Consider the following 25,815-nt stretch of genomic DNA (forward strand, 5'->3'; position numbering starts at 1 on the left):
TCCTTATAGTTTTGTTGTTGTTGTTGTTGTTGTCTTTTTTGAGATGAGTCTTGCTTTGCCGCCCAGGCTGGAGTACAGTGGCACAATCTCGGCTGATTGCAGCCTCTGCCTCCCAGGTTCCAGTGATTCTCCTGCCTCAGTTTCCTGGGTAGTTGGGATTACAGGCACGTGCCACCATGCCTGGCTAATTTTTGTATTTTCAGTAGAGACAGGGTTTCACCATGTTGGTCAGGTTGGTCTGGAACTGCTGACCTCAGATGATCCGCCCTCCTCGGCCTCCCAAAGTGCTGGGATTATAGGCGAGAGCCACTGTGCCCAGCCTCTCCTTATAGTTCTATCAGTTTTTGCTTCATGTATTTTGAAGCTTTCTTATCAAATACATAAACATTTAGGATTGCTATGTCTTCCTTATGAATTACCTCTTTATTATGAAATAACTTTCTTTATTCCTGCTAATATTCTTTGCTCTGAAATCTACTTTGACTGATATTAATATTGCCACTACAGCTTTCTTTTGACTGGTGTTAGCATGGCATATCTTTTCTTTTACATTTAACTTATCTGTATCTCTACATTTAAAGTGTGTTTCTTGCAGGCAGCATGTATTTGAATCTTGTTTTCTTATCCAATCTGACAATCTCCACCTTTTAACCAGAATAATTAGAGCATTTACATTTAACGTGATTATTGATATGGTTAGGTTAAAGTCCATCATTTTAGTATTTTCTATTTCTTCTTCTTTTTTTAGTTTTTACAGATGAGGTCTTGCTCTGTCACTAAGGCTGGAGTGCAGTAGCATGATCATAGTTTACTGCAGCCTCAAACTTCTGGGCTCAAGTGATTCTCCCACCTTAGCCTCCCAAGTAGCTGGGAATACAAATGTGCCACTATGCCTGGCTATTTTTTTTTTTTTTTTTTCCAGAAATGGGGTCTTGCCCAGGTTGATCTTAAACTCCTAGGCTCAAGTGATCCTCCTGCCTCAGCCTCCTGAGTAGCTAGGATCACAGGTGCAAGCCACTGCACCCAGTTCTATTTCTCCTGTCTGATTTTGACTTCCTTCCTTGCTTTCTCTGCCATATTTTGGATTATTTTTTATGATTTCATTTTATCGCCTCTGTTGGCTTATTAGCTATAATTCTGTTTTGTTATTTTAGTGCTTGCTTTAGGGTTTATAATATATGTTTTTAACTCATCAGTTTACCTTTATACTTCACATGCACTATTGAGAGGTGAAGCCGGCTGGGCTTCTGGGTTGGGTGGGGACTTGGAGAACTTTTCTGTCTAGCTAAAGGATTGTAAACACACCAATCAGTACTCTGTGTCTAGCTAAAGGTTTGTAAACACACCAATCAGCACTCTGTAAAAACGCACCAATCAGCACTCTGTGTCTAGTTAAAGGTTTGTAAACACACCAATCAGCACTCTGTAAAATGGAACAATCAGCAGGACGTGGGTGGGGCCAAATAAGAGAATAAAAGCTGGGCACCGGAGCCAGCAGCAGCAACCCTCTTGGGTCCCCTTCCACGCTGTGGAAGCTTTGTTCTTTTGCTCTTCACAATAAATCTTGCTGCTGCTCCCTCTTTGGGCCCGCACTACCTTTATGAGCTGTAATACTCAAAGCAAAGGTCTGCAGCTTCACTCCTGAAGTCAGTGAGACCACGAACCCACCGGGAGGAACAAACAACTCCAGACACATCACCTTTAAGAGCTGTAACACTCACTGTGAAGGTCTGCAGCTTCACTCCTGAAGTCAGCAAGACCACGAACCCACTAGGAGGAATGAGCAAGTCTGGACGCGCCACCTTTAAGAGCCGTAACACTCACTGCGAAGGTCTGCAGCTTCACTCCTGAAGTCAGCAAGACCATGAACCCGCCAGAAGGAAGAAACTCCAGACACATCTGAACATCTAAAGGAACAAACTCCGGACACACCATCTTTAAGAACTCTAACACTCACTGCGAGGGTCTTGGCTTCATTCTTGAAGTCAGCGAGACCAAGAACCCACCAGAAGAAACCAATTCTTCCAGACACACTGTGAGAACCTTATGATAGCAGATTACCATTTCTCCCCTCCGGTCTTTATGTTGGCACACATTTTATTTTACATATGTTTTAAATCCAATAATGTTATTATTCTTGGTTACACAGCCAATCGTCTTTTAAAAGATTTAAACAATAAGACAAATAGCATATATTTACCCACAAAGCTATATTTCTAGTGATCTTCGTATTTTGTAAATAAAGATCTCTATTTGTAGACAGTATCTTGTTTAAAAAAAGACATTTTCACCGGGTACAGAATTCTAAGTTGACAGAGTTTTCTCTTCCATACCTTATTTTTTTATTACTAACCATAGTTTACTGACATTTCCATACTTTAAAGATGTTGCTACACCATATTCTTCTTTGTAGTGTTTACAACAAGAATTCTCCTGTTATCTTTGTTCCTCTTGCTATAACAAGTTTTATTTCTCTGGCTGCTTTAACATTTTTTTCTTCATCACTGGTTTTTAGTAATTTGATTATAACATGCCTTGATGTCATTTTCTTTGTATTTCTTGAGCTTGTGTTTCACTCAGTTTCTTGGATGTGGCATTACAGTTGTTATCCAATTTGGAAGACTTTCAGCCATTACTTCCTTACACACACTCTAATTACATAAATACTAGAATTTTTAAAGTTGTCCCACAGGTAATTGAACCTCTTTTCAATTTTTAAAGTTCTTTTTCTGTGTTTTACTTTGAGTAGTTTCTTTTGCTACAGCTTCAAGTTTATTAATCTTTTTTTTTTCCAGCAATATCTATGCCATTAATCCCATTCAGTGTATTTTTCATTTTAGACATGGTTGATTTCATTTCTAGAATTTTGATTTGGATCTTCTTATATCCTCCATATCTCTACCTAACTTTTTAAACGTATGAAATACAGTTACAATTAACTCCACTAATTCTACTCTCTTTGTCAGCTCTGGGTTGGTTTTGATTGAGTGATTATATTTGTCACTGTGGGTCATTTTTTTCTACTTTTTTGCATGCCTGGTAATCTTCGACTGGGTTTCACATTGCTTAGTACTGAATATTTATGTATTGATGTAAGTATTATCAAGCTTTGTTCTGGGTGCATTATATATTTGGAAACAGTTTGATCCTTTTTAGTAATAATTTATGATTTTTTTAGACTGGTCCAGAGCACCGTTTAGTCTAGGGCTGATTAGACGCCACTAAGACAAAACTCTTCTAAGTACTCTACCTGATTCCCCATAAGTTATGAATTAGGAGGTTTTCCAGTCCAGGTGGTGGGAAGAGGCACTATTCTTGGCCCTGAGGGAGCACTAGGCACTGTTTCTTATAGCATTTTAGGGTGATTCCTTTCCCAGCCTCAGATAGCTTCCTCATGGCATGTGCTGATCAACAATCCACTGAGTGTTTGAGAGGACTCTGTAGATCTCTGTAGGTCTCTCTTTGCACAGCTCTCCTCTCTCCAGTACTGTGTCCTCTGAACTCTAGCCTCCCTTATCTCCTTGGACTCTCAGCTCCACTTCCTCAACTCAGGAAGTCTTCTGGGCTCTATCTTGGTTCGCCCTCCCTGCACCATGGCCTGGAAATTCTCCCAAGGCAACAAGCTGGGGCAACTATAGGGCTCACCTCATTTGTTTCCTGTTTCTTAGAAATTATTGTTCTTTACTGCCTGATGTCCAGTATCTTAAAAACCAGTGTTTCATGTATTTTGCCTGGCCTTATTTTTTTTTTTTTTTTGGTTGTTTTAGGCAGGAGGGCAAATTTATCTTACTTTATCTTGGCCCAAATGTGATTTTATACCCATGTGTATGTTCCAATCAGGACACTATTATATTATGACTACAATAAATGTGGTTGACTTAAACTTCCTGTGTTGGCAAGCTGTCATTTTTACAGGGTTTGTATTTAATACATGTTTGTCAAAGATAATAGGTGATAACTCCCTTCCTTCTTGCTTCTATTACACTTTGTAGCCTGTTAGGGATGTATAGGTGCTCAATAAAATACTGACCTATTATAGTAATATGAGTTTATAAGTTCTTCTGAGGAAATTCAGTATATGTTATAAATTAACTGTGTTAATTTAACAAAAAGGAAGTGCAAAAAGGAACATGGAAGTAGGGATCTGGTAGACTTGGGCCTTTTATTGCAACACAGGTTTATTCATTAGTGAAGCTAAAACTATGGAATGGAGAAAGCAGGTCAGAATTGTGGATTGCTTTCATTCCCACTATGGATAATCTTTGCATGGGAGAAACTGACCACCTAACATGGGGTGTGCACAGGAAACTGCAGATTCCAGGCACTTTAGCAGTTGGGTCTCTGTTGTGCCATCAGCTTGGTGCTCTGGAGGGGCCTCCACGTTCAGTTGCCAAGCAGCCCAGCAGGGCTCCCAGGGAGTAGGGAAAGTGGGCCAGCCCACCAGCCAGCCACTGTTCATGCTCACTTGGCAGGAGGTGCAGAGGGCAGGCCCACTCAGAGCCAGCTGGCTGACTCCCATTTGCAGGACCAGTGAGTCTCGGCCAAACTGCCTTGCTTCCGTTCTCTGGCTACGCGGTCCCCAGTGCAGCTTCTGGTGGAAGCAAAGGCAGCTGGCACAAACAAACAGCCCCTCAATCCTGTTCTTGACACGCTGTTGCCAAAATTCAGTTTGAAGGAACAAAAGGCAAACATAAACCTCAGCTCCTGCTGGAGAAGTTGTTTAAGCTAAAAGAAACCGAAGGGAGTGAGCGGCTCAGCTGCTCTAATTTACTCACACATTTCTGCTGTCAAACTGCAGGAAAGATTCCCCTCCGGAAAAAAAGGAAACCTCTTCGAGACATCTGTCAACTCATTTCTGAAAAGTCAGCTTCCACACTTGGTGACTCTAAAAAAGGGAGGTGTCAGGAGCGCTGGCAGTAGTGACATCTTTTGCAGTTAGTAGCTTGGATGCTGGCTGGCTGGCTGGGTGGGTGGGCTGGTGATAGAGGTGCCTGAGACCTCCTTAGCTCCACTCCCACCCACCTGGAACAGGAATTGCACAGCTTATTGATGCCAGGGGCCCATCCGCCAGGCTGGGGGAGCCTATGGACACTTCTCAGAGCAATGCTCATAATCCATAAAATGTACCAGATTTTAGAGAAAACCAATTAGACTGAAATATAGTTATCAAAATTTATTCAAAGCCAAGTGTGATGAGGTTTTGCCTGTAATCTCAGCTCCTCAGGAGGCTGAGGCAAGGGGATCGCTTGAGCCCAGGAGTTCAAGACCAGCCTAGGCAACATAGCAAGACCCTGTTTCAAAAAAAAAAAAAAAGAGAAGAAACAAGATCTAGTGGTAAAAGAAATGATAAATGATTGAGGTGATGGATTTCCCAATTACCTTGATTTGATCATTACATATTGTGCGCTCATATCAAAGCATCACATGTATCTCATAAATATATACAATCATTATATAGCAATAATTAAAAATAAAAAGTAAATATCTAGGAAAAAAAAAAAAAAGATCAGTGGTAGTTCTAAAAACTACCTCCATTTCCAAGTAGTGATGAGTGTCCATGGGATTCAAGAGGTCTGTAAGTGATGTGAAAGCAAGTGCTTTCCTTGGGGGATATCACGGGGCTTTGTGGATTACATTCGCAACTGAAGGGAACACCAAATTGCAGATAAAGCTTAATTAAAAAAAAAAATTCAACGTTTTTCTCATCCAACTTTACAGACTCCCCTGAATTCTATTGAGGGACACATCTGTGGATCCCAGGACTCTGCGATGAAGAAAAGGTTTCTTTTTCTGGACTGCAGGAAAGAGCACTACAATGGGAGACAAAGGGGCTAGGTCCTCATCCTGGCTCCACTTCCTAAGTCCTAAGCCAGAGAACATGTGCTCTCTGGCCTGGAGGCCTCTAGGGCCAGGCCACTGTCTCTACCCACAGTGCTCTTGCTCACCCTCATGCCCTGGCCAGTGCTAGTTGTTCCTTTCAGAGGCTGTAGATAGCACCCCTTCAGAAGGCCTTCCTAGCTTTCAAAGGCCAGGCACAGGGTCAGGGTATCCTCTGTGGTCCCAAAGCACCCTGTGCCCAACCCTATTACTGATCTTCTCAACTATGGTGTAATGCCCAGCTCATGTCATCCGTCCCCACCCCTTGCACAAGAGTGGGAGTTCCTTTGAGGCAACACTAATGATTCATTTATCTTTGTGATCCTAGTGTCAAGCACAGGGCTTGGCACATAGAAGACCTACATATTTACTATGAGTAGATGAAAGAATGGAAGAAAGCTGTGACCACACCCAGCCTGTCTCTCTCTCTCACTGCAGAAATATTCATTTCACACCAGTGATTCTCAACCTTCATTATATATGAGAATTGCTTTTGGAGATCTTAGAAAATACTGAGATCCAGGTAACAACCTCAGAGATTCAGATTTCAGTGGTCTGGGGTAGGGTCCTAGCCTTTGTATTTTAAAAAACCATCCAGGTGCAGCCAGGGTTGAGAACCCACAGTACCGCAAGAACAGCAGCTGTGGTGAGAGAACAATGAATGAACTCACCAGGTGAACTTCTTTCCTAGATTCAGAAAGAGGAAATCAGTGCAGAACTCAGAACTCCGCAAGGAGCTAAATACATACATTGAGTTTCTGACCCTCAGAGTCAGGTTACAGTTCCAAATCCAGTAACATCTGTGATAGCTGAACTACAAACAGTCTAGACTTACATCAAAAAATCTGGGGCTTGGCCAGGCACGGTGGCTCACACCTGTAATCCTGACACTTTGGGAGGCTGAAGCAGGAAGATCACTTGAGTCCGGGAGTTCAAAACCAGGCTAGGCAGCATAATGAGATCCCATCTCTACCAAAAATACAAAAAATTCGCCAGCAGTGGTGGCACACACCTGTGGTCCCAGCTACACGGGAGGCTGAGGTGGGAGGATTGCTTGAGCTCTGGAGGCAGAGGTTGCAGTGAGCCGAGATCGCACCACTGCACTCCAGCCTGTGTGATAGAGCAAGACCCTGTCTTGAAAAAAAGAAAAAAATCTGGGGTTTGACAGTGAAAACCATGAAACAAATGGCAAACCCCAAGGGAAAGTATACTGAGGCCCCTGCTCTGCTCCCTTGCTGTAAGGCATCTTTGGGAAAAGGGCCCAATCCTAGGTGACAGCACATCTTTTACATCTACAAAGTAGAGATGATCATAGTAATGCCAATCTCAAAGTACTGTTGTAGGAACTAAAGGAGGTTATGGGGATGAAGGCGTTTTGTAAGCTGCCAAACATGTTACCAAGATGAAGTCTTTAGCACGGCATTCTACTGATTGAGTTCTTATAGCTGGAAAGATCTTTATGGTTCAGTGATTAAAACCATAGATTCTAGAGCCAGACTCCCTGGGTTCAAATTCTGGCTCCATTTCTTTTCAGCTATGTTATCCTATGCAAATTACTTAATCTTTTTGTGCCTCAATTCCTCATCTGTGAAATGGTTATAATAACAGTACCTACCTCACAGGGATTTTAGAAGATTTGACTGAGTTAATATACTTCAAATACCTGAAACAGTGGTTCTCAAATGCAAGCATGCATCAGAATCTCCTGGAGGCCTTGTTAAAACACTGATTGCTGGACCCTTCCCCATAGCTTTGATTCGGTAAATCTGGGCTGGTGTCCAAGAATCTGCAGGTCTACCAAATTCCTAGGTGATGCTGATGTTGCTGGTCTGGGAACCACACTTTGAGAACCACTGGCTTAGAAAAACGCCTGGCATATAGTGAGCAACAAATAAATGTTAGCTTTTATTATCTTTTCCTGGGCTCTATTTTCTCAGTACCTGAGCAAAACTTATGCTCCAGTGCTACTCAGTACTGCCTTCATGTGGAAGCAATTCTGAAATCTACTTGCAGTGATTCTCAAAGTGTGGTCCCAAGATAAGGAGCAGCAGAATCCCCAGGGAGCCTGTTTGAAACACAAGTTCTTGGGCCCCCATCCAGACCTACTAATCAACAGCTTTGAGGCTCAATATCCTGTGTCCTAACAACCCTCCAAGTGATTCTAATGTATCTCAAGTTTAAGAACGGCTCTACCAGAAAATCACCATCATCACAATGACCCTTATTGAAAATGTACGGGGGGGCAGGATAGCTTAAGGTCCAGGGTATAGTTTTTGATTGAACTGGAGTCTAAGGCCTGGCTCAGCCTGTTAATCACCTTATGGCCTTAAGTGAGTTGTGACCCTCCTTTAAGCCCCAGTTTTCTCACTGTAAAATCGGGATCATTACAGGACCTACCCGACAGCAACCTGAGATGATACAAATAAAGTGTTTGGCACACACTCTGGTTCAAAGAATGTTAGCTGCCACTGTTATCAGCTTTATAATCATTCTGATACGTCTGCTCTCAATGTGATTAGAGATGGTTTATAACAAAGACAGAAACATAAGAAAGATTTTTTTTAAAAGAAATAAAAACATCCCATAGAAAATGAAGAGAATGAAAGTTAAAAACTTCATGACAACTTGTCCTCTACATTGGGGTCTGAACTTCCCTTCAGCCCAGAGCGAAAGGGGAAATGCAGAGGCTTCCTGAAAAGAGGAAGGAGGCTGGCTCTTCTGAAGAGACGGTATTATCCCTTACCCCTCAACACCACGAACCTTTGCACAAATGCCTGTGTAAGAGGAGGGAGCCTCTGTCAGCAGGGCTCCATGTACCTGCTTCTTTAATTAATTCTCAACAAGAGCCAGGGGCAACATCCTTAGATCTCAGAATTTGAGAGATGTTACACTCACTTTGGGTGCCGGATATCTGGGAGAGAGCGATTCAAGGAGATTTTGTCACTGACGTAGATGTTAAATCCATTTTCTCGGTACGCCTGATCCACTCTCTCAGCATCGGTCATGGGGTAAGGTCTTCCTTGTTCTCCATTTCCTAGAAGCAAAGGGCAAATTCGATGTTGCCAATGATATATGGGGGTACTGTATATGGAGTGGGGAAAAAGGATGAAAAGTATGATTAAACCACCAACATAAAACTTGACTTGGATGTACAGCATAGCTCAGATTTTGCAGTGGGAAGTACAAAGAGTAAGAGGGGAACAAGCATTTATTCAGCCACTTTGCACATCTTGTTCTCATGTAATCACAGTGGCTCTGCGGGGTGGACATGAGACCTTTCATTCCATAGAAAGATCATCTGAGACTCAGAAAGGTTATCAAATCAGGAGTATGGATTCCAAAGCCCATGTTCCCCCACTCCGTCAGGAGCTCCGAAGACCCGTGCCCTCGAAGACCAGTCACTGGACAGCTAGGCCCACCATTTGTGAGTGGATCAACCTTGGGCCAAGTCCCACCAGCTTTCAGAGCTAAAGCTTCCTCCTCTGATAACCACAGTAGACTTGGAAGAGTCAAATGAGAGTCGCCTATTCGAAAGTTTTTTGTAAACTATAAAACACCTCATAAACACGAGGAAAGATGATTACTGTAGGTAAGGCAAACTTTATAAGTAAATCAAAATTGCCATAAATGATAAAAGATGCTTTGATTTTATTTTTGTTTTTAGGCCAGCAAACAAATTAAGATCTGCCTACTCTAAACCAGGAGTGCCTGAAAAGTGTTGCTTTGAGTCATGGATTTGGGTGGGTTAAAGTGCTAGCTTTCCTCTCTCTGCACAACCCATCTGGAGAAGGAGTCTGATACTCCGGGAAATTTTTCTCTAGGTTCCCAGAGTGCATATGGTAAGAGGGAATGTCCACATCGACCCCTGCAATAGTAGCTTAAGAATCTGTCATTGACGGCTGGACGCGGTGGCTCACGCCTGTAATCCCAGCACTCTGGGAGGTTGAGGCAGGCGGATCACAAGGTCAGGAGATCAAGATCATCCTGGCTAACACGGTGAAACCCTGTCTCTACTAAAAATACAAAAAAAGTTAGCTGGGCGTGGTGGTAGGTGCCTGTAGTCCCAGCTACTCGGGAGGCTAAGGCAGGAGAATGGCATGAACCCAGGAGGCAGAGCTTTCAGTGAGCCGAGGTTACGCCACTGCACTCCAGCCTGGGTGACAGAGCGAGACTCTGTCTCAAAAAAAAAAAAGATCTGTCATTGGTGAGGATCTTGAAGAAATGGCAATACAACCAGCTGGTTAAAAATCATCTTGCCTTCTAGAGCTTGTGGTTTGAGCAACACCTATTTACTCTGCAAAGTAAACATTGATAAAGTCAGATGTCCAGGAAGGTGCAAGCTGAGACGTGGAGCCCAAGAGCTCTGACTACTCCAATCCAGTCAGATAAGAAACAGGACTCCGTCATCTACAGTTTGTAATGCGTCATAAGACATCACTGATTGGACCCCAGGACAGATAACACGAGAGATCCAAACGCAGTAAGCAGGAGACCAGAAGTGTTTGCTCAGGGAGGGAAGCTTCAGGAGGGCAATACAGGAGAGCAATTCAGAGTTCAGGCCCTGGAGCCAGATGGAGTGGAGTTCCAAGGCCAGCCCTACCCGTCCCCAGCTATGTCATCTTGGGCATGCCGTCAGCCTTTCTGAGTCTGAAGATTTTGCCCTTTGTATTAATTAGAATGAGGAGGTTCAATGTGAATGATGTGATGATTAAGGAGATAATGCAGGCAAGATGCCTGGCATATAATTAGCATTCGACAGATGCTGGTTATTATTATTCTTAATGTCTCCACTGCTGGTTACTTGTGTCTTGCTGGTTAGCCCGATGTTCTAATAATTCTGGTATGTCTGGCAAATCAGCTCTTCTCAAACGTTTTCTTTCTTAATTTAAGCAGCACCGGCTGGGCATGGTGGCTCACACCTGTAATCCCAGCACTTTGGGAGGCTGAGGTGGGCAGATCACTTGAGGCCAGAAGTTTGAGACCAGCCTGGCCAACATAGTGAAACCCTGACTCTACTAAAAATACAAAAATTAGCCTGGCGTGGTGGCATGGGTCTGTAATCCCAGCTACTTGGGAGGCTGAGGCAGGAGAATCACTTGAACCTGGGAGGCAGAGGTTGCAGTAAGCAAAGATTGCACCACTGAATTTCAGCTTGGGTGACAGAGCGAGACTCCGTCTAAAAAAAAAAAAAAAAAAAAAAGAGAGAGCAGCACCCATTCCCCATTTTCTGGCATCTCTAGATTTCTCTTTTCATCAGTTAAGTTATTGTACCAGCTCTATTCAGAACCCTGTGGTAAGTTGGTTTTGTCATAATGTAATTTAAAAAAAATCAATAGTGGTGGGAGCCTTTAATGGAGATAAAAATGAATAAAATATTAATACCAATCCCTTAGATTTCTATAGTGCTTTCTAGTTGCAAAGCTACTACATATTCATTGCTTTATTTGGCACCTCACAATAATATCCTGAGGTTGTCAAAGCAGGAAGCATGAGTCCCACGGACAGATGGAGAAACTGAGGCTCTGGGAGTATGGACTTTAACTGCTGATTAGATGGCTGTAAGTGGCATCAGAGCTGCTCTCCTGACTCCTTAGTCTAGGCTCCCTAGAGTTGATTCTCCATATAATTTCTGTACCACCTTACCCCAACCCTTCCCAACTCGCCAGTGTAAACAGAACTGCTCCCAAGACTAATTAGCCACAGAAAACTTTAGCTGAAGCCCTCTAAGTTGACTCAGTCTCATGGCTGCAGTGTCAGGTAGGAATCAACTCTGCCCTCCCTCCAGACCTGGGTTCAAATTCCAAGTCTGCCTCTTTCTTTCTGTGCAACAGTGGGCAGATTACCACCCCTCTTAAGAGCCACAGGCCCCTTCTTATTAAATGGGCCATAAAGGTTGATCCGAGGTTTCACAGAAGAAATTTCCAAGTACAGAGCATGGATCTTCCTCACAACAGGTGTTCAATAAATGTTGGCTCTTGTTATTATTGCTCCTTGTTTTAGTTGTAATCCCATAAGGGAGAGACATTTCTATCCTATGAAAATAAAATACAAAATATCCTATACGAGGGAGACATTTTCTATCACCCAATAAAGGTGGCAGGCAAATTCTTGCAGGCAGCGGATCTGGTGATGGGAGTGGAAAAAGGGGTCAGCTAACCAGTGAAGAGGGGCATCTGGGAATCAGGGGAAGGGATGGTGGCTGACGGGGAGGGAGCCAACAGGAGGTCCAGATACCCCTACTAAACATACACAGGAACACACACACACACACACACACACACACGTAAGCATACGTGCATATGCCCTTCACAGTGCCCACCCATGGCCAATCCTGCCCTCCATACCTACGCGCTGAGCGTCCCTCCGGATGGCCTCTTTGTCATGCCAGTCCTTCAGCTTCTGTCCATCTCCCAAGAAAAACGTCTTCTTTTGTCGACTGTGTGAGCCCTTAAAAAAAGACAAAAACTATGAAAAATAGAGAAGGGCAAATAAGTTCAGCAACACAGGCCCAGGAGTTACACTGCCTAAGCGAGCTTTTTATTGACCAAATGCCTGTCATCTTGTGTTCCTTTATCCACTCCCTCAGCATACCTTTGTTAGTGGCTTGCCATGTGCCAGCCAGGTGTGCAAAGGTCAGCAAGATGACAGGAACGCAGTGTCTACCTTTCGGGAACTCACAAATTGGTGGTGGAGAAAAAAGATGATCGCATTCTTTCCACCCATGGGAGAAAGTGCGCAGTGTGGTGACACCCAACAGAAATATAACATGAGCCACATGTGTAACTTGAAATTTTCCAGTATCCACATTTAAAAAAGGAGGTGAAGTTGTTTTAATAATGTACTCTACCTAAAATATTACCACTCCAACATGCAATCAATGTAGTACACTGATTAAGGTATTTTACATTTTTTGGTGGGGCGGTGAGGGGTGGGAGACAAGGTCTCACTCTGTTGGCCAAGCTAGAGTGCAGTAGCACCATGACGGCTCACTGCAGCCTCAAACTCCTGGGCTCAAACGATTCTCCATCCTCAACCTCCTGAGTAGCTGGGACTACAGGTACGTGCTACCATACCAGTTAATTACTTTTTGTAGCGATGGGGTCACCCTATGTTACCCCAGGCTGTTCTTGAACTCCTGGGCTCAAGCTGTCCTCCCACCTCAGCCTCCCAAAGTGCTGGGATTACAGGCATGAGCCACAATGTCTGACCTACATTCTTTTTCTTTGTACTGCCTTTGAAATCCAGTGTGTATTTTACACTTGTGGTCATCCCGATTCAGACTCATTTCAAGTGCTCAACAGTTTCATGTGGCTAATCGCTACATATTGGATAGGGGAGGGGCTCAGAGAATGCACTACATGAGTTCAGTTCCACTGGGGAGAAATGGAGAATGTTTCATGGAGTTGAGTGCATTTGGGCTGGGTCTCAGACAGGTCGACAGGAGAGGCAGGCAAGACAAACATCCTGGGCACTGACTTGTGACGTTTGGGTGGAGAACGGCAAAGCTGTGTGTGGCCCAAGGAGAAGCAGTGCTGTAAGCAAGAGTAGAAGGTAGGTCTTGGTCATCTCTGTGGTCCTGAGGGCCCAGCCCCAAAGAGAATAAATGTGTGGCGAATGGGCGTGGACTGTATGAAGAAGCAATTGAATGGCTAAAAGGAGAAGAAAAAAAAATGTATATATATATATGTATATATACATGTATATATATATAGCAGCCCCAAGAGAGCAGCCCCCAAGGCCTGGGCTCTGACAGCATTTATCATTTACCTGGGGAGGTGAGCCCATCCTCATGGGCTCAATACTTCCCATTAGGAAGTAGTTTCCCTAATTAAAGGAGGCTGCATTCCAGTGACTGGGGTCAGCAGAAGGAACCTGATACTTTCTCAAGCCAACAGCGAAGTCAAAGGCCTCCAGGCCCAGAGCCTTCCCCAGGTAATGCTGCACCACACGGCTACTTACATATATTCCATGTTCATGTAAATACTTTCTGAATCACCTTGCCCATTACAAATCTTGCAGACTTGTTCTTGCCACTGTGGCAGGCAGAATCCAATAGTCCTCTTTCCGATATAATTAACTTCAAAGGCCCTGATGTGTGGTGTGCTGGACATTAGTGCTAACAAGAAGCCCCCTGAATAAAATCATCCCTGCGCTTGTTTATTAAGCCTCTGGTTGATCCTTGTGTTAGCAGGCTTTCCACAATGGCTCAACATCTTTATAACAGCTCTAGTAATAATAACAAACCTTTGTATTCTCTCTCCTATAGACCTCTCTGAATTGCAAGAAGATAATTCTGAAACTTGGTGTGTCAGATGTCTTGGTTAGAGAAGGGAAAAAAAAAACTACAAAATCTAAGGCCACATGCTTTCAACAGTTCTCAGGGTTCTTAGAAATCACAGAAGCTGAGCTGGAAAGTCCTTATGGAACCATTGAATCAGTTCAGGATACAGTTCCACAGGAGGGGCCCCCGGCACTGCCTTGGGAAGAGGAAGGCTGAGAGTAGGGGCTTGCTCTGCCCGCTCTTCAATCAGAGCAACAACACATCTGTTTTATGTACTGGGGTTCCATGTGGGATTTTATTTGAAGACAGTTCTTCTGCTAAAAATAAATAGATACCAAATTTCCTACACAAGTAAACAAATATACTTGGAAGCTGAGCTAGGACTACTTCTCCATACCACAGACAGAGAAACCAAGCCTTGGGGTAGGCCAGGAACCTGCCCAAGGTAATATTCTGCTTCTGTGATGTCAGGGTTGATCAGTTAGGGGCTAGTTAGCTCTCCTTTCTCCAGCCCTCCCTCCCAATCTCTTTTTCCTCTGCTGCTGCCCACAGATTGGAAACTTTGGTTGATTACTTTAGCCCACTGGTAGGACTAGAGGCTCTGCAAACTGAGGCTCCCTTAATGGAAGGCACAAAACTAAAGCCATGGTGCTCAAAAGGTTGTATCTGAAGGGGACAGGATGGGCACCACCTGGGAACTTGCCAGAAATGCAAATTCCCAGGGTCCTACCCTAGACCTCTAGAAGCAGAAGCTCTGGGGGTGGGGCCCAGCAATCCATGTTTTAGCAAGTCCTTGAAGAGATTCTGATACACACTGAGGTTTGAGAACCACTGGTCTACAACGAAGCAGACGATAATCCTACCTGATCTGTGTTGGTCACATCAAGTTGAGCAGATAATTATCATAGAAGGCTGCAAAACCCTGAGGCCTATGGGCCAAATGTGGTCACTAGCAAACAACCTGGTGGCTTTCAAGGTGCTTTTTGTTTTGGTTTGGTTTTCTTAATTCTAGTGTGAAAACAGGGAGATTTCATATTGTTTTATCAAGATTTTTGGCTTCTCCTGAAAACCTAAAAGACATGCCAGTACTGGGCTGACTTCCTTCAGCTCATCAGCTGGGCTGTGTGGATGGGGAACGTCTCCCCAGTTTGCCAGAGTCCCTACCATTCCTTATCGCATTTCACCTGCCTCCCGTCTCTCATTTTTGTTACCTGCCTGGCCCTGATGAGCTTGAAACATGCTGGGATATTCAGGAATGTATCCTGGTTGGGGAAGATTAGAAACTATGAGGACTAGGAGATAAGAAGTCCTGGAGGACATGGGAGATGTTATTTTGTTCTATGAAGTCCTAAGACTACACTGACGACCAATGGTAGACGTTACTGAATGACTGAGGGGACTCAGACAGAGAAGAAATTCCAAAAGTTGGGTTGCTGCTAGGATGAAACAAGACCATTTGGAAGAAGATATTAGAAGTGGCCAGGAATAGAAAGACCGAGTGTCCATCAGGATGTGAAGGAGAAGAATCAAGTGCAGGGTTGGGACTAGTGCTTCTCAAATTTTAATGTGCAGGAGAATCATGTGGGGATCTTGCTAATACTGATTCTGGTACAGTAGGTCTGGGGTGGGGCCTGAGAGTCTGCATTTCTAACAAGAACCCGGGTGATGCTGACGCTGCTGGGCCACAAAAGACACTTTGAGTAGCAAGGGTTAGACAACTTTAAAGGGCACTTCAAGAGTCTAAGATTGCATGAAGGGTACTATTTCCTCTACAAGCCTGTGAATGTCTTCCAGTGCCACTGGGAATGGGGTATGGGGATAAATCTCACTGTTTTGACCTCAAAGAAGTAAACCCCTAGAATCTTGTTCTCAAAACAAAACACTGGATTGCTGACCTGATGGTATTGAGAACTAAGGCTCCAAAATCCTGGGAGTTTCATACCTAACTCCACTGCCTTTGCCTTATGATGCACACTCTTCCCTCTATCCCTCCCTCCCAGGGTCTGCAGAGATGAACTATGCTGTTTTAGGTCTCATTGGTCCTTATATCTTCCCTAAACCAGGAAGACTTTGGAGCCTGCTGACACAAGGAGTTCTACATGTCTAAGCACGCAGCTGCTAGAGTCCTCAGCCATCTGAGCTAGGTAGCTGCTCAGAGACAATTAGTCTACCTCCGCTCATCTTACAGATAAAGGAACTGAAGTCCAAACAAGCCAAGCTACCCAACCAAGGCCTCACAGCAGGCAAGAGAATAAAAACCATGTCCTTTGACTCCCAGGCTAGTTTTTAGTGGGAAAGAACTCTTGACTATGACCTTGCACAAGCTACAGGAGTCACTGGTACCTCAATTTTCCCAACTGGAAAATGGAGTCAGCACTACCTCCCCAAAAGGTACTTTCAGACGAGCTGAGACAATCACAAACAGTATAGCCTCAGCACTCTCCTAATTTACACATGGATTGAGGACACTGACTCCTTAAGGATTTTAAGAATCTACTGTAAATTGACATCTCACCAAATCATGTAGATATAGAACTCAAATGTTATTGTATAGGTTAAAAAGTATTCCAGTTATAGGTCTGGACCTTCAGTAGGGTGGAAAACTAGTTTCAGTCTTAAAATTATAGAGTTGGTCAGGAGTGGTGGCTCACGCCTGTAATCCCAATACTTTGGAAGGCTGAAGTGGGCGGATCACTTGAGGTCAGTTCGAGACCAGCCTGGCCAACATGGTGAAACTGTGTCTCTACTAAAAAAAAAAAAAAAAAAAAATTGCTGAGTGTTGTGGCACACACCTGTAATCCCAGCTACTTGGGAGGCTGAGGCAGTAGAATCACTTGAACCCAGGAAGCAGAGGTTGTGGTGAGCTGCAATTGTGCCACTATACTCCAGCCTAGGCAACGGAGTGAGACTCCGTCTCAATAAATAAATAAATAAATAAATAAATAAATTACAGAGTACATGGAGCCCAAAGGGCCCTAAGAATCCTATCCAAAAACCTTAACAGAAATTGTGGTCAATTTCAGGTGGTTTAGGAGCCCCTGAGGACTCCTAATTTCTAGAGGTAGTGCAGATTAAGAAACCCCAGATCATCTGAACTATCACCAAATGTTTACTGACACCTACTCTGTACAAAGCAGTGTGTCAGGCACCAAGGATGCAGGTTTGACAGCACAGATACTGTGTAGGCCTAATGAGATTTACAGAAAGATCAGTCTCTCTCAAAAGGTGGTTCTTGGAGAACCTGGATCCTTATTATAGATGCAAATTCCTGGACTCAAATGCTGAACCCACTAAGTCAAAGTATCTATAGATAGGAGCCCAGGAAGATATCTTTTTTAGAAAACACATTCTCCATGTGATTCTAATTCACAATAAAGTTGGAGGACCTTTTGTCTAAATCTAGCAGGCTCATTTTACAGATATTAAATCTGAGGCTAACAGAGTAGAATGAATTTGCCCTAAATCCTACAGCTTGTCAGACCCAGGGACCAAATCAGAGCTCAGAGTTCTCTCCCTAGAATAGACTGTAAGCTTCTTGAAGGCAGGGGCATTACACCACTGCACTTTCCTAGGCCAATACCTGACTCATCTTAGGCCCTTGAAAAATACCAGCTGAATGAATGAACGAATGAATGAATGCTCTTCAATGGGGTGAGTAGTCTAGTTTAATGACTCAGAACATTCTGGTTCCAGAGTTAGAAAAACCTAGGTTTTACTTCCTCGACAGGTGGACCCCAGTTTCCCTGACTGATAAATAGAGAAAACTAACAGAATAAGAGTATCTGTTGGGAGGATTAACTGAGCTAATCTGGGACAAAGTGTCCCAGTGTTTGGGACAAAGTTAGGCCCTCTCCTAGTAAAGGAGAGCTACTATCAATACATTATTTTTAGGGAAAGTTTATGAAAACATGGTATGTTCCAGTGTTTGTGATAACCATGTTTGGAGGAATAGGAGAGTGGATAGGAATCTAATAAGAAAAACTGTGGGTCCTGCAGAGGCAACCTATCTACCGCCTGATTCAATTCAACTGGCTCTTGCTGATAACAGGATTTAGAGTTTCCTCATTAACAGGATGTCATATGCCCACGTCGAAACACAGTGTTCTTCAAGGAAAGAAAAAAGTCCTAGTTAATAGTGGCACTCTACAATAGAAACAAATGCCACAAGACCATTAACAACAAAAAAGGCAGGAACATTGCTTCTCAAAAGACAGCAATTCTTATGCAATAGCAATCACTTAATATTATGTAAAAGAGCACGTCTGGATTTTTCAATCCAGAGGTAATTTTAAGTTTCTTTAACTCTGTAGGCTCAAAGATTTGTCTACAAAAGCTGTGATTATTTTCCTTCAACAACCATCTTTTGCTACTTTGCTTTCCCTTGGTTTCCTGATGTCCTTCTGCTACAGGAAGCAAAGGGGTGAGGAAGGAACATGGCAAGAGAAGTGAGCGAGAGTGTGTGGAGGAGACTGGCAGAATCAATGTGGAAATCACATTAAATAATAAATTGGCAATGGATTTTGACTGGCTGCTCTAAATAACTGCTTCTGGTATCTGCATGCTTTTACTTAACATTCCACTAAAATAATCGATTAGTGTTCAAACACACACACACACACAAGTGGAATTTTAATCTTTGTTTAATCACTACTTAGCAGGCCTGGCAGCCTTTGGAGGTAGGAAAGAATGGTGGTGAAGCAAGCCAACTATATTCTGCTCAAGAAGGAAGATTTGTTAAAGTGCATACTCTAATCCCAACACTGCAGACTTGGCAAAGAGCATCTCTGGCCGAGCTGGCTAGTGTCTTCAAAACAATGAAAGGGCTGTATGCTCTCAAACAGCAATGTTGGAAGGAAAGCTGAGCGGGTCATCTGCTTCATCCACAGACTGAGGCTGTGTTACAGACCAGGTTCTGCTGCAAATTTTAGGATGGCTTCCCTCCATCTTCCTCTCAAAGAACCCTACAAAGGCAATGGAATGATTTTGCTTTGAGGTTTAAATAACTATAATTTCAAACATCTGTTTATCTACCAAGTAGATTAATAAACTTTTCTCTCTGTCTCTCTCTCTCTCACACACACAGACACACACACACACACAGAGCAAAGTAATCTCTTCAAGATTACCTTCAAGGTTACCTTCGAAGAGGACCAGGTAGGGCTTAGTTTAGCTCAAAGCATAAAGTTTAAACAAGAGAGTTTGGACAATTAGATAAATGTACTTTCTTCATGAATTTTGAGGACATAAGCTGGATTGTTTTTATTAATTCATTCATCCAAAAAATGAATATTGAGGGCCTACTATGGCCAAAGACCTCTGGGAGAGACAAAGATGAACAGGGTAGTCCATGGCCTCCACAGACAGCTATGAGACAAGTATATAAGGAAGGAAAACACACATACACACATATACAAGCCTATAACATAGTGCCTTGAAAGCTGTACAGATAAATTCAATAGATATTTACAAAAGCCAAAAATTAAATCTACCTGGGATGATCGGGGAAGAATTCCTACAGAAGCAGAGCCTTTGACAGGAACCTGTGAGAAGGGGTAGGATTTAACTGGTAGCATAGCAGTTAAAGGGTGGGGGTTAGGGGTGGAATCTAGCTAGAGGGAAAGTATGTGGAAAGAATGGGAGTTAGAAAGTGAAGGGCATATTTACTTGATGGCAAGGAGCCTGATACGGCTGGAGTGAGCAGGATGCAAAAGAGAGTCACGAGCAACAAGACCAGGAAGGAAGTCTGGACCAGAATTGGAGGGCCTTACATCCGAGCTGCTTGGCAGGTGGGAGCAACAGTAAGTCTCTGAGCAAGCAACAGACTGACGTATAGCTCCAAGAATAAAATACGTTACTACCTATCCACTTTCAATTAATCTCAGAATCCTCCTCCTCCCATGAGAAATGCAAGGAGAGAGATGATTTTGTTTTCATTCAGAGAAAATATCCCCTTTTCATAGGCTGAGGATCATGCATTCTGGTACTCCACAGTCAGACTTAGGTGAGGCTGACCCAACTCTAGCACCTATCCAGTAGGCTGCTGTTTTGAGAAAACGTAACTTTCACTATAATCAGGAACAAGCTGTATGAGAAAACAATCAAACCTGAATGACACTATTTATGAATGGAAGGAGGCACTACAACCAGCAACCACGAGACTACGTCCGCTGGGCCCACGTCAGGCAAGTCTTGTTGGTCCAATAAGCAATGGGGCTGTGTCTGTTGTCCCTGCTCCAGTAACTCCATTGTCTCAACACCAGGATGTTGAAATCTGAAATCTGGCCCTTCCCTAAGAGGGGAAGGTCACTCACAGATAGGAGCCATTGTTTCAAAGGGCTGATCCTGTGTTTCCAAGGGCAGAACCACACCAACCCTCCAAATTCCTTTGTTTGGTGTAGGTGGCTCTAGAAAAGGTCATTTGCTACGTAAGGCGTGAAAGCTCATTAAAAGACTTTTTAAACAGTAGGGAGGAAAAAAAAGCCAAGATACTTTGGAATGCCTGTTATCTAAAGGGCAAATAGAACCTTCAGTAGCTTTTCCCTTCCATTCTAAAAGAACAATTTCAACACTTTCTTCAGGATAAGTGCCCAAATGCTTTATCACTGGGGGAAAAAAAACAAATCGACTCTGATCGATAATTTGATAATGCTCATCTGAGTCTCTTACCTATCAATCCATCCGTCCATCTGTCCATCTATCCATCAACTTCAGTGTATGATGAACACAAGCACAGATCAGGCCTTGTGCTAGGTGCTGAGGATATACTGGGGAGGAAGACGGACAGGGGTCCTGCTCTCATAGAGCTTATAGAAGTATGTGTGGTGGGGGGGAAATATAGACTTTCATCCGAAACTACAGGTAAATTAAAAAAGCTACAGTGGCAGGCCATAAAAGAGTGGTACATGGTACAAAGAGAGTCCCTTTCTTTCAGATCAGATTGGGGGGGATCTGATCCAGTCTGCAAGGCTTTCTTGAGAAAATTGGATTAGAGGTTAACTCAGTAGAAAGAGGAGTACAGAGCATTCCAGACAGAGGGAAAAGTAAAGACATACAAAGACTCTGGCTGAGCAAACACGAATCATAGGAGGGCCTGGAAGAGCAGTGTGTGTGGTGCACAGAGAAGCAGGGAAAGTCTGGCAGGAAGGAGAGGTAGGCAGGGGTGAGGATTCTCTTTCCTCCAGGAGCATTTAGAAATACAAGTGTTTTATATAAGGAGGTGATAACATCAGGTTGCATTTGGAAAGCTCTCTTGTAGCCAAGTGGAAAAGGGATTAGGAGGCCAAGAGGAGTGCTGGAGGCCGGGAAGGAGGCTATTACAGTGGTGCAGGCAGAGATGATGCTAGCTTGTGCTGGGAAGGCAGAAGTGGGGGTGGGCACATACAGATTTTTTAAAAATAGGGTTACTAGAGTCCTGTGGGTTTGAGTCAAAAATATAGCCTGAGAACTTAGTCAGGTGAGAAGTTCATCTGTAAGATCTGGATATCCATAGTCCCACAGATGCAGGTGAAACCTACCTGGGACCTGAGCCCAGCTCTCCCCTCACCTAGCCTAGTGTCTGTGTCATCACATGTTACTTTTAAGTTTCAATACTGTCCATAGAAAGCAAGTCAGGAAATCAGACCTAATGAGATAAGATTTTGTATCTATTTCACCTTCTAGAATTCAGTGACACATAGTCAAGAAAGAAGAGAGAAATCCTAGAGGGGTGGTGGCGAGCCTCCCGTGCTCATGTAGAGTGTGCCTGTGCCCTCACAAAGAGTCCCTGGAGGCCCCAGTTCTCTCTGGTCCCTGGGAGCATGAGGGCTCTGTGCTGGGGGAGCCTACTCTAGGAAGATAAGTATTTTCACTACCTCAGAGGGCACTGTGATTACTTCAACCAAAGAAACAGTCATCATTGGTGTTCATGCTGGAGTGAAAACTGCCTAAACTGGACTTTTGAGAGGTGGTGTGTCTTCATATTCCATGGGCGATTGTCAAGGGTGATTCTGATTTTGTGTTATTTTCACCTTAAGTGGTAAGTTTATTATAGCCTAACTCTTTCATGAGATTAGACTTGACTATATTATTATCGTCATTATATCCACTTTGTAGATGACAAAACTGAGGCTTGGAGAGAAAATCCGTATGAAAGCATTTTGCAAACTGCCAGCCACCACATGAGTGTAATCATCACAGCTAATAGCACCTACCACATGTACCTGCCCATTCCTTCCCAAACTCAGTATCTAGAAAGGCTGCAGGAACACAGTTCTCAAATAAGGAAAACATGGTGAGATGAATCATACTTCTGTACCAAGAGGGCAATTCACAAGAGGTTCCGAAAATCTCAATCTAGCTGATGTGTGATCAATCACAGGAAAGCCCCTAGAAAGTGCTCTTCTTAGAGGCTTGACGGGCTGGGCAGGAGCGAGGGCTGCAATACTGCTCTGCACAGCAGCTGTGGATGGGAAAAAAGAAAAAAAGGGACTGGAAAGCTCATCAGAAGGCAAGTTCCTACTTTTCAGAGAGAGAATAAAAAATGACTGCAAACATATCCTATTAGTCTCCTAGCTGGGTAAGTAGGGTTGAGCCACCCAGTAATAAAGTAGTTGCTCTAATAATAGTAATAATTATAATCATAATCCCCTACATTCTGAAGACAGCAAACCAGAGTGAATAAGACCATCTGTTTTGGCGTTGGAAAGGCCTAGGCTTGTGCCACAGTTCTGTTTATTAGCTCTGTGATCTTGAGCAAGTTACACTATTTTTCACAAGCCTTGGTTCCCCAACTATAAAATGGGGAAATTAATAGTTCCTAGCATAAAGGTTATTATGAAGATTAAATGAGATGCAGCAAGTATAGCTCTTAGCAGTGTTTGGTATCTAGGCAATGCTAGCTAAGCACTAGCAATGCTAGCTACCATTATTAGTTACTATTTGGTAGTATTTCATAATTTACAAAGCATTTTTATATTTATGTCCAATTCCTTCCTCTCAGTTGCACCAGGGCAAAAGCAGACATCACCAACCTATTGTAATATTCTTCCTTGTGGATTCCAGACTTCGAGAATCTTTCTCAACACTGTACTCCAAGCAGTGCTTACTCATCAGCTGGCGTTGGTCAGGGGACAGGACCCATCTGCCACAGCTGCCTTAAGCTGGAAGAGTGAATTTCCAAGTATACCTGGTAGACAGTGACCCACTGGTTGATTTCTACAATCTTGGCTCTTTGGGCTGGCTGGCTGCTCACTGCTTGCAAAGGTCCCCCAAGAAGGGGAGAGGGGTAAGGGCATGGGGAAGCAACATGTGACTGATGGTAGTCCCCTCCTCTTTGAACTCCTTCCTGGCCCAGGAGGACAGTCTCTGCCTGGACAATGATCCTGGCCTTCTCCATCTCCCATCTTGGAAACTGAGAACTCTCTGAATTCTTCTTTGCTTCTCTTAGGGTGGAGGCCACAAACGGCTTTGAATCTCCTGGGCAGCACCCAGCCCCTTACCTATCCCACCTCACTCTCACTCTGGCATTCTTGGTTTTTATTTATTTATTTTTTAAGAGATGGGATTTTGCTCTGTTGCCCAGGCTGGCTTGCAGTAGCATGATGATAGCTCACTGCAGCTCCAGCCTTGACCTCTTGGGCTCAAGCAATCTTCCTGCCTCAGCCTCCCAAGAAACTAAGACTACAGGTACATGTACCGCCACACCTGGCTTTTTTCTTTTTTTTTTTTTTTTTTGTACAGACAAGGTCTTATTATGTTGCCCAGGTTGGTCTCAACCTCCTGGCCTTAGGCGATCTTCCCACCTGGGACTCCTAAAGTGCTGAGATTACAGGCGTGCGCCATCATGCCCAGCCTCTCTTGTTCTTATGTAATGATTTCTCAGCTATATGGTGTCCCAGGCAGGATATGTGAGGTGCAACCACAAGAGAGCACACAGGACAGTCTTCCCAGACCACAGCAAACTGCTGTGAATGCAGACACTCCTGTAGGAATCATCGAAACCCTCAGGCAAGCTTCCCTGACCCCTCTGGCTAGATCACGCCCCGATGTGGGAACTTACAGCATCCTCACTGCTCCTTTGTGACTTTACATTCATTTGGATGATCATTTGACTATTGTCTGTCTATCCTCAAATTGTGAGCTCTATGAGAAGACATCAATTTCTGTTGAATGAATGAATAATGAATGAATGAGTGGAGACATCTTTTATCTTTTCCAGATGAAGGAAAGGTCATCCACGGATTAGACATGTCTAATATAGTCACAAAGATTTGATACCATAAAAGGGTTCTGAGAATTGACTTTAGCCTATGACTAAATGGCTTCAGGTCAACTTAATGGGCTGACAAAACTCAAAGGAGAGCTGACTCACCTGATCCTAAAAGAATTTTTAAAAAGATGCAACAGGCTTTGAACTCTTCCACCTTCTTCCTTCTTTCATTTTCAAACGGTTTCCTTTCTGGATTCCTAACTAAGGCTTGTGGCAGAAATTGCTGTATATCCCCTAGGAGCTGTTCTCCTTTTCTTCCACAGAAATAAGAATTTTAGCTGGGATATTATTGCTCAGAATAAAGATGATATTTTCCTGACATCCTTGTAGCCAGATGTGGCCTGACTGGTTCTGTCCAATGAGAGGTGAGTGAAGGAGCTGCATGGTAGCCTGCTATGGTTTGAGCATGTTCCCCAAAGTTTGTGTGTTGGAAATTGAATCCTCAGTGCAACAGTATTGGGAGGTGGAACCTTTAAGATGTGATTAGCTCATGAGGGCTCTACCCTGATGAATGGATTAATGCTGTTATGGAGGGAGTGGGTTTATTACTGTGAGAGCAGGGCCCTTACAGGATGAATTTGGTCCCATCCATCTCTCTCACCCATGTGATGCTTTCTACCACCTTATGTGGCAGCAAGAAAGCCCTCACCTGATGCTGCCCTTGATCTCGGACTTCCCAGCCTCGGAAACTGTGACCAAATACATTTCTTTTCTTTATAAATTATCCAGTTTCTGGCATCTGTTACTATAGCACAAAACAGGTTAAGACCCAGCCTCATGGAACTTACCAGAAAAAATTACTAATGTGCACCTTTGCCTTTCTTGTTTATCCCTTCCTCTGTCTTGCTGCCTAGAATGCAAAGGCTACTATGATGGACCATGAGGTGCAGCTCCACGCTCTAGGGATGGCTGAAGCCATCAGCAGGGAGTACAGGTTCTTGAGGACTTCAGGGGGCAGAACTGTGATACTAGTCCTGGAGTTAAAACCTCCAGACTTTGAAGTGACAGAAAAAAACACTATCTTGTTTGAACCATTCAAATATAATCGTAACTGATATAAGCTTCTTCTCTTGAGGCTTGAAAGACTGAGGAACAGCTTATGGTGTGGAGAGGTCGTTGAAGGAGGACCCAAAAGACACAGGCTTCAGATTCCTGGCTGTGCATTTATGAAGAGTAGGACCTTAGGCAGGTCCCCTTGTCTTTCCAGGCCTCCATTATTTGACGGTAGAATGGGGATCAAAATAATATCTGCCCATGACACGATTATCTACATAAGAAATGCTAAGGAATCTACAAAAAAGCTAGTAGAACTAATGAGTTTAGCAACATATAAGGTCAATATATAAAAATCAATTTTATTTCTAAATACTATCAATGAAACATTGAAAACTGATGTTAAAATACCAATTTC

General features: G+C 43.5%; 1 protein-coding gene and 1 long non-coding RNA gene across 4 annotated transcripts in view; one reads left to right on the plus strand and one right to left on the minus strand.

Annotated features, from left to right (window-relative positions):
* LOC105482624 (polypeptide N-acetylgalactosaminyltransferase 10) overlaps positions 1–25,815 on the minus strand; it is a 274,728-nt gene that overhangs the window by 116,812 nt on the left and 132,101 nt on the right. For 2 of the 3 annotated variants that reach the window (XM_071098176.1, XM_071098175.1), the window contains exons 2-3: positions 12,222–12,324; positions 8,773–8,911 (exon numbers count right to left, since the gene is read on the minus strand). In XM_071098176.1, the coding sequence (XP_070954277.1) occupies positions 8,773–8,882 (110 nt within the window). In that variant the 5' untranslated portion in view covers positions 8,883–8,911; positions 12,222–12,324. Of the gene's footprint in view, positions 1–8,772; positions 8,912–12,221; positions 12,325–13,353; positions 13,459–25,815 lie in introns of those variants that run through there. The other variant, XM_071098174.1, reaches the window with a different exon arrangement.
* The window catches only part of LOC139363729 (uncharacterized), an 83,082-nt gene that overhangs the window by 48,157 nt on the left and 9,110 nt on the right, over positions 1–25,815 (plus strand). The gene's annotated exons all lie outside the window — the stretch shown is intronic.

Source organism: Macaca nemestrina, chromosome 6 (genome assembly GCF_043159975.1).
Source record: "Macaca nemestrina isolate mMacNem1 chromosome 6, mMacNem.hap1, whole genome shotgun sequence".
NCBI classification, from domain to species: domain Eukaryota; kingdom Metazoa; phylum Chordata; class Mammalia; order Primates; family Cercopithecidae; genus Macaca; species Macaca nemestrina.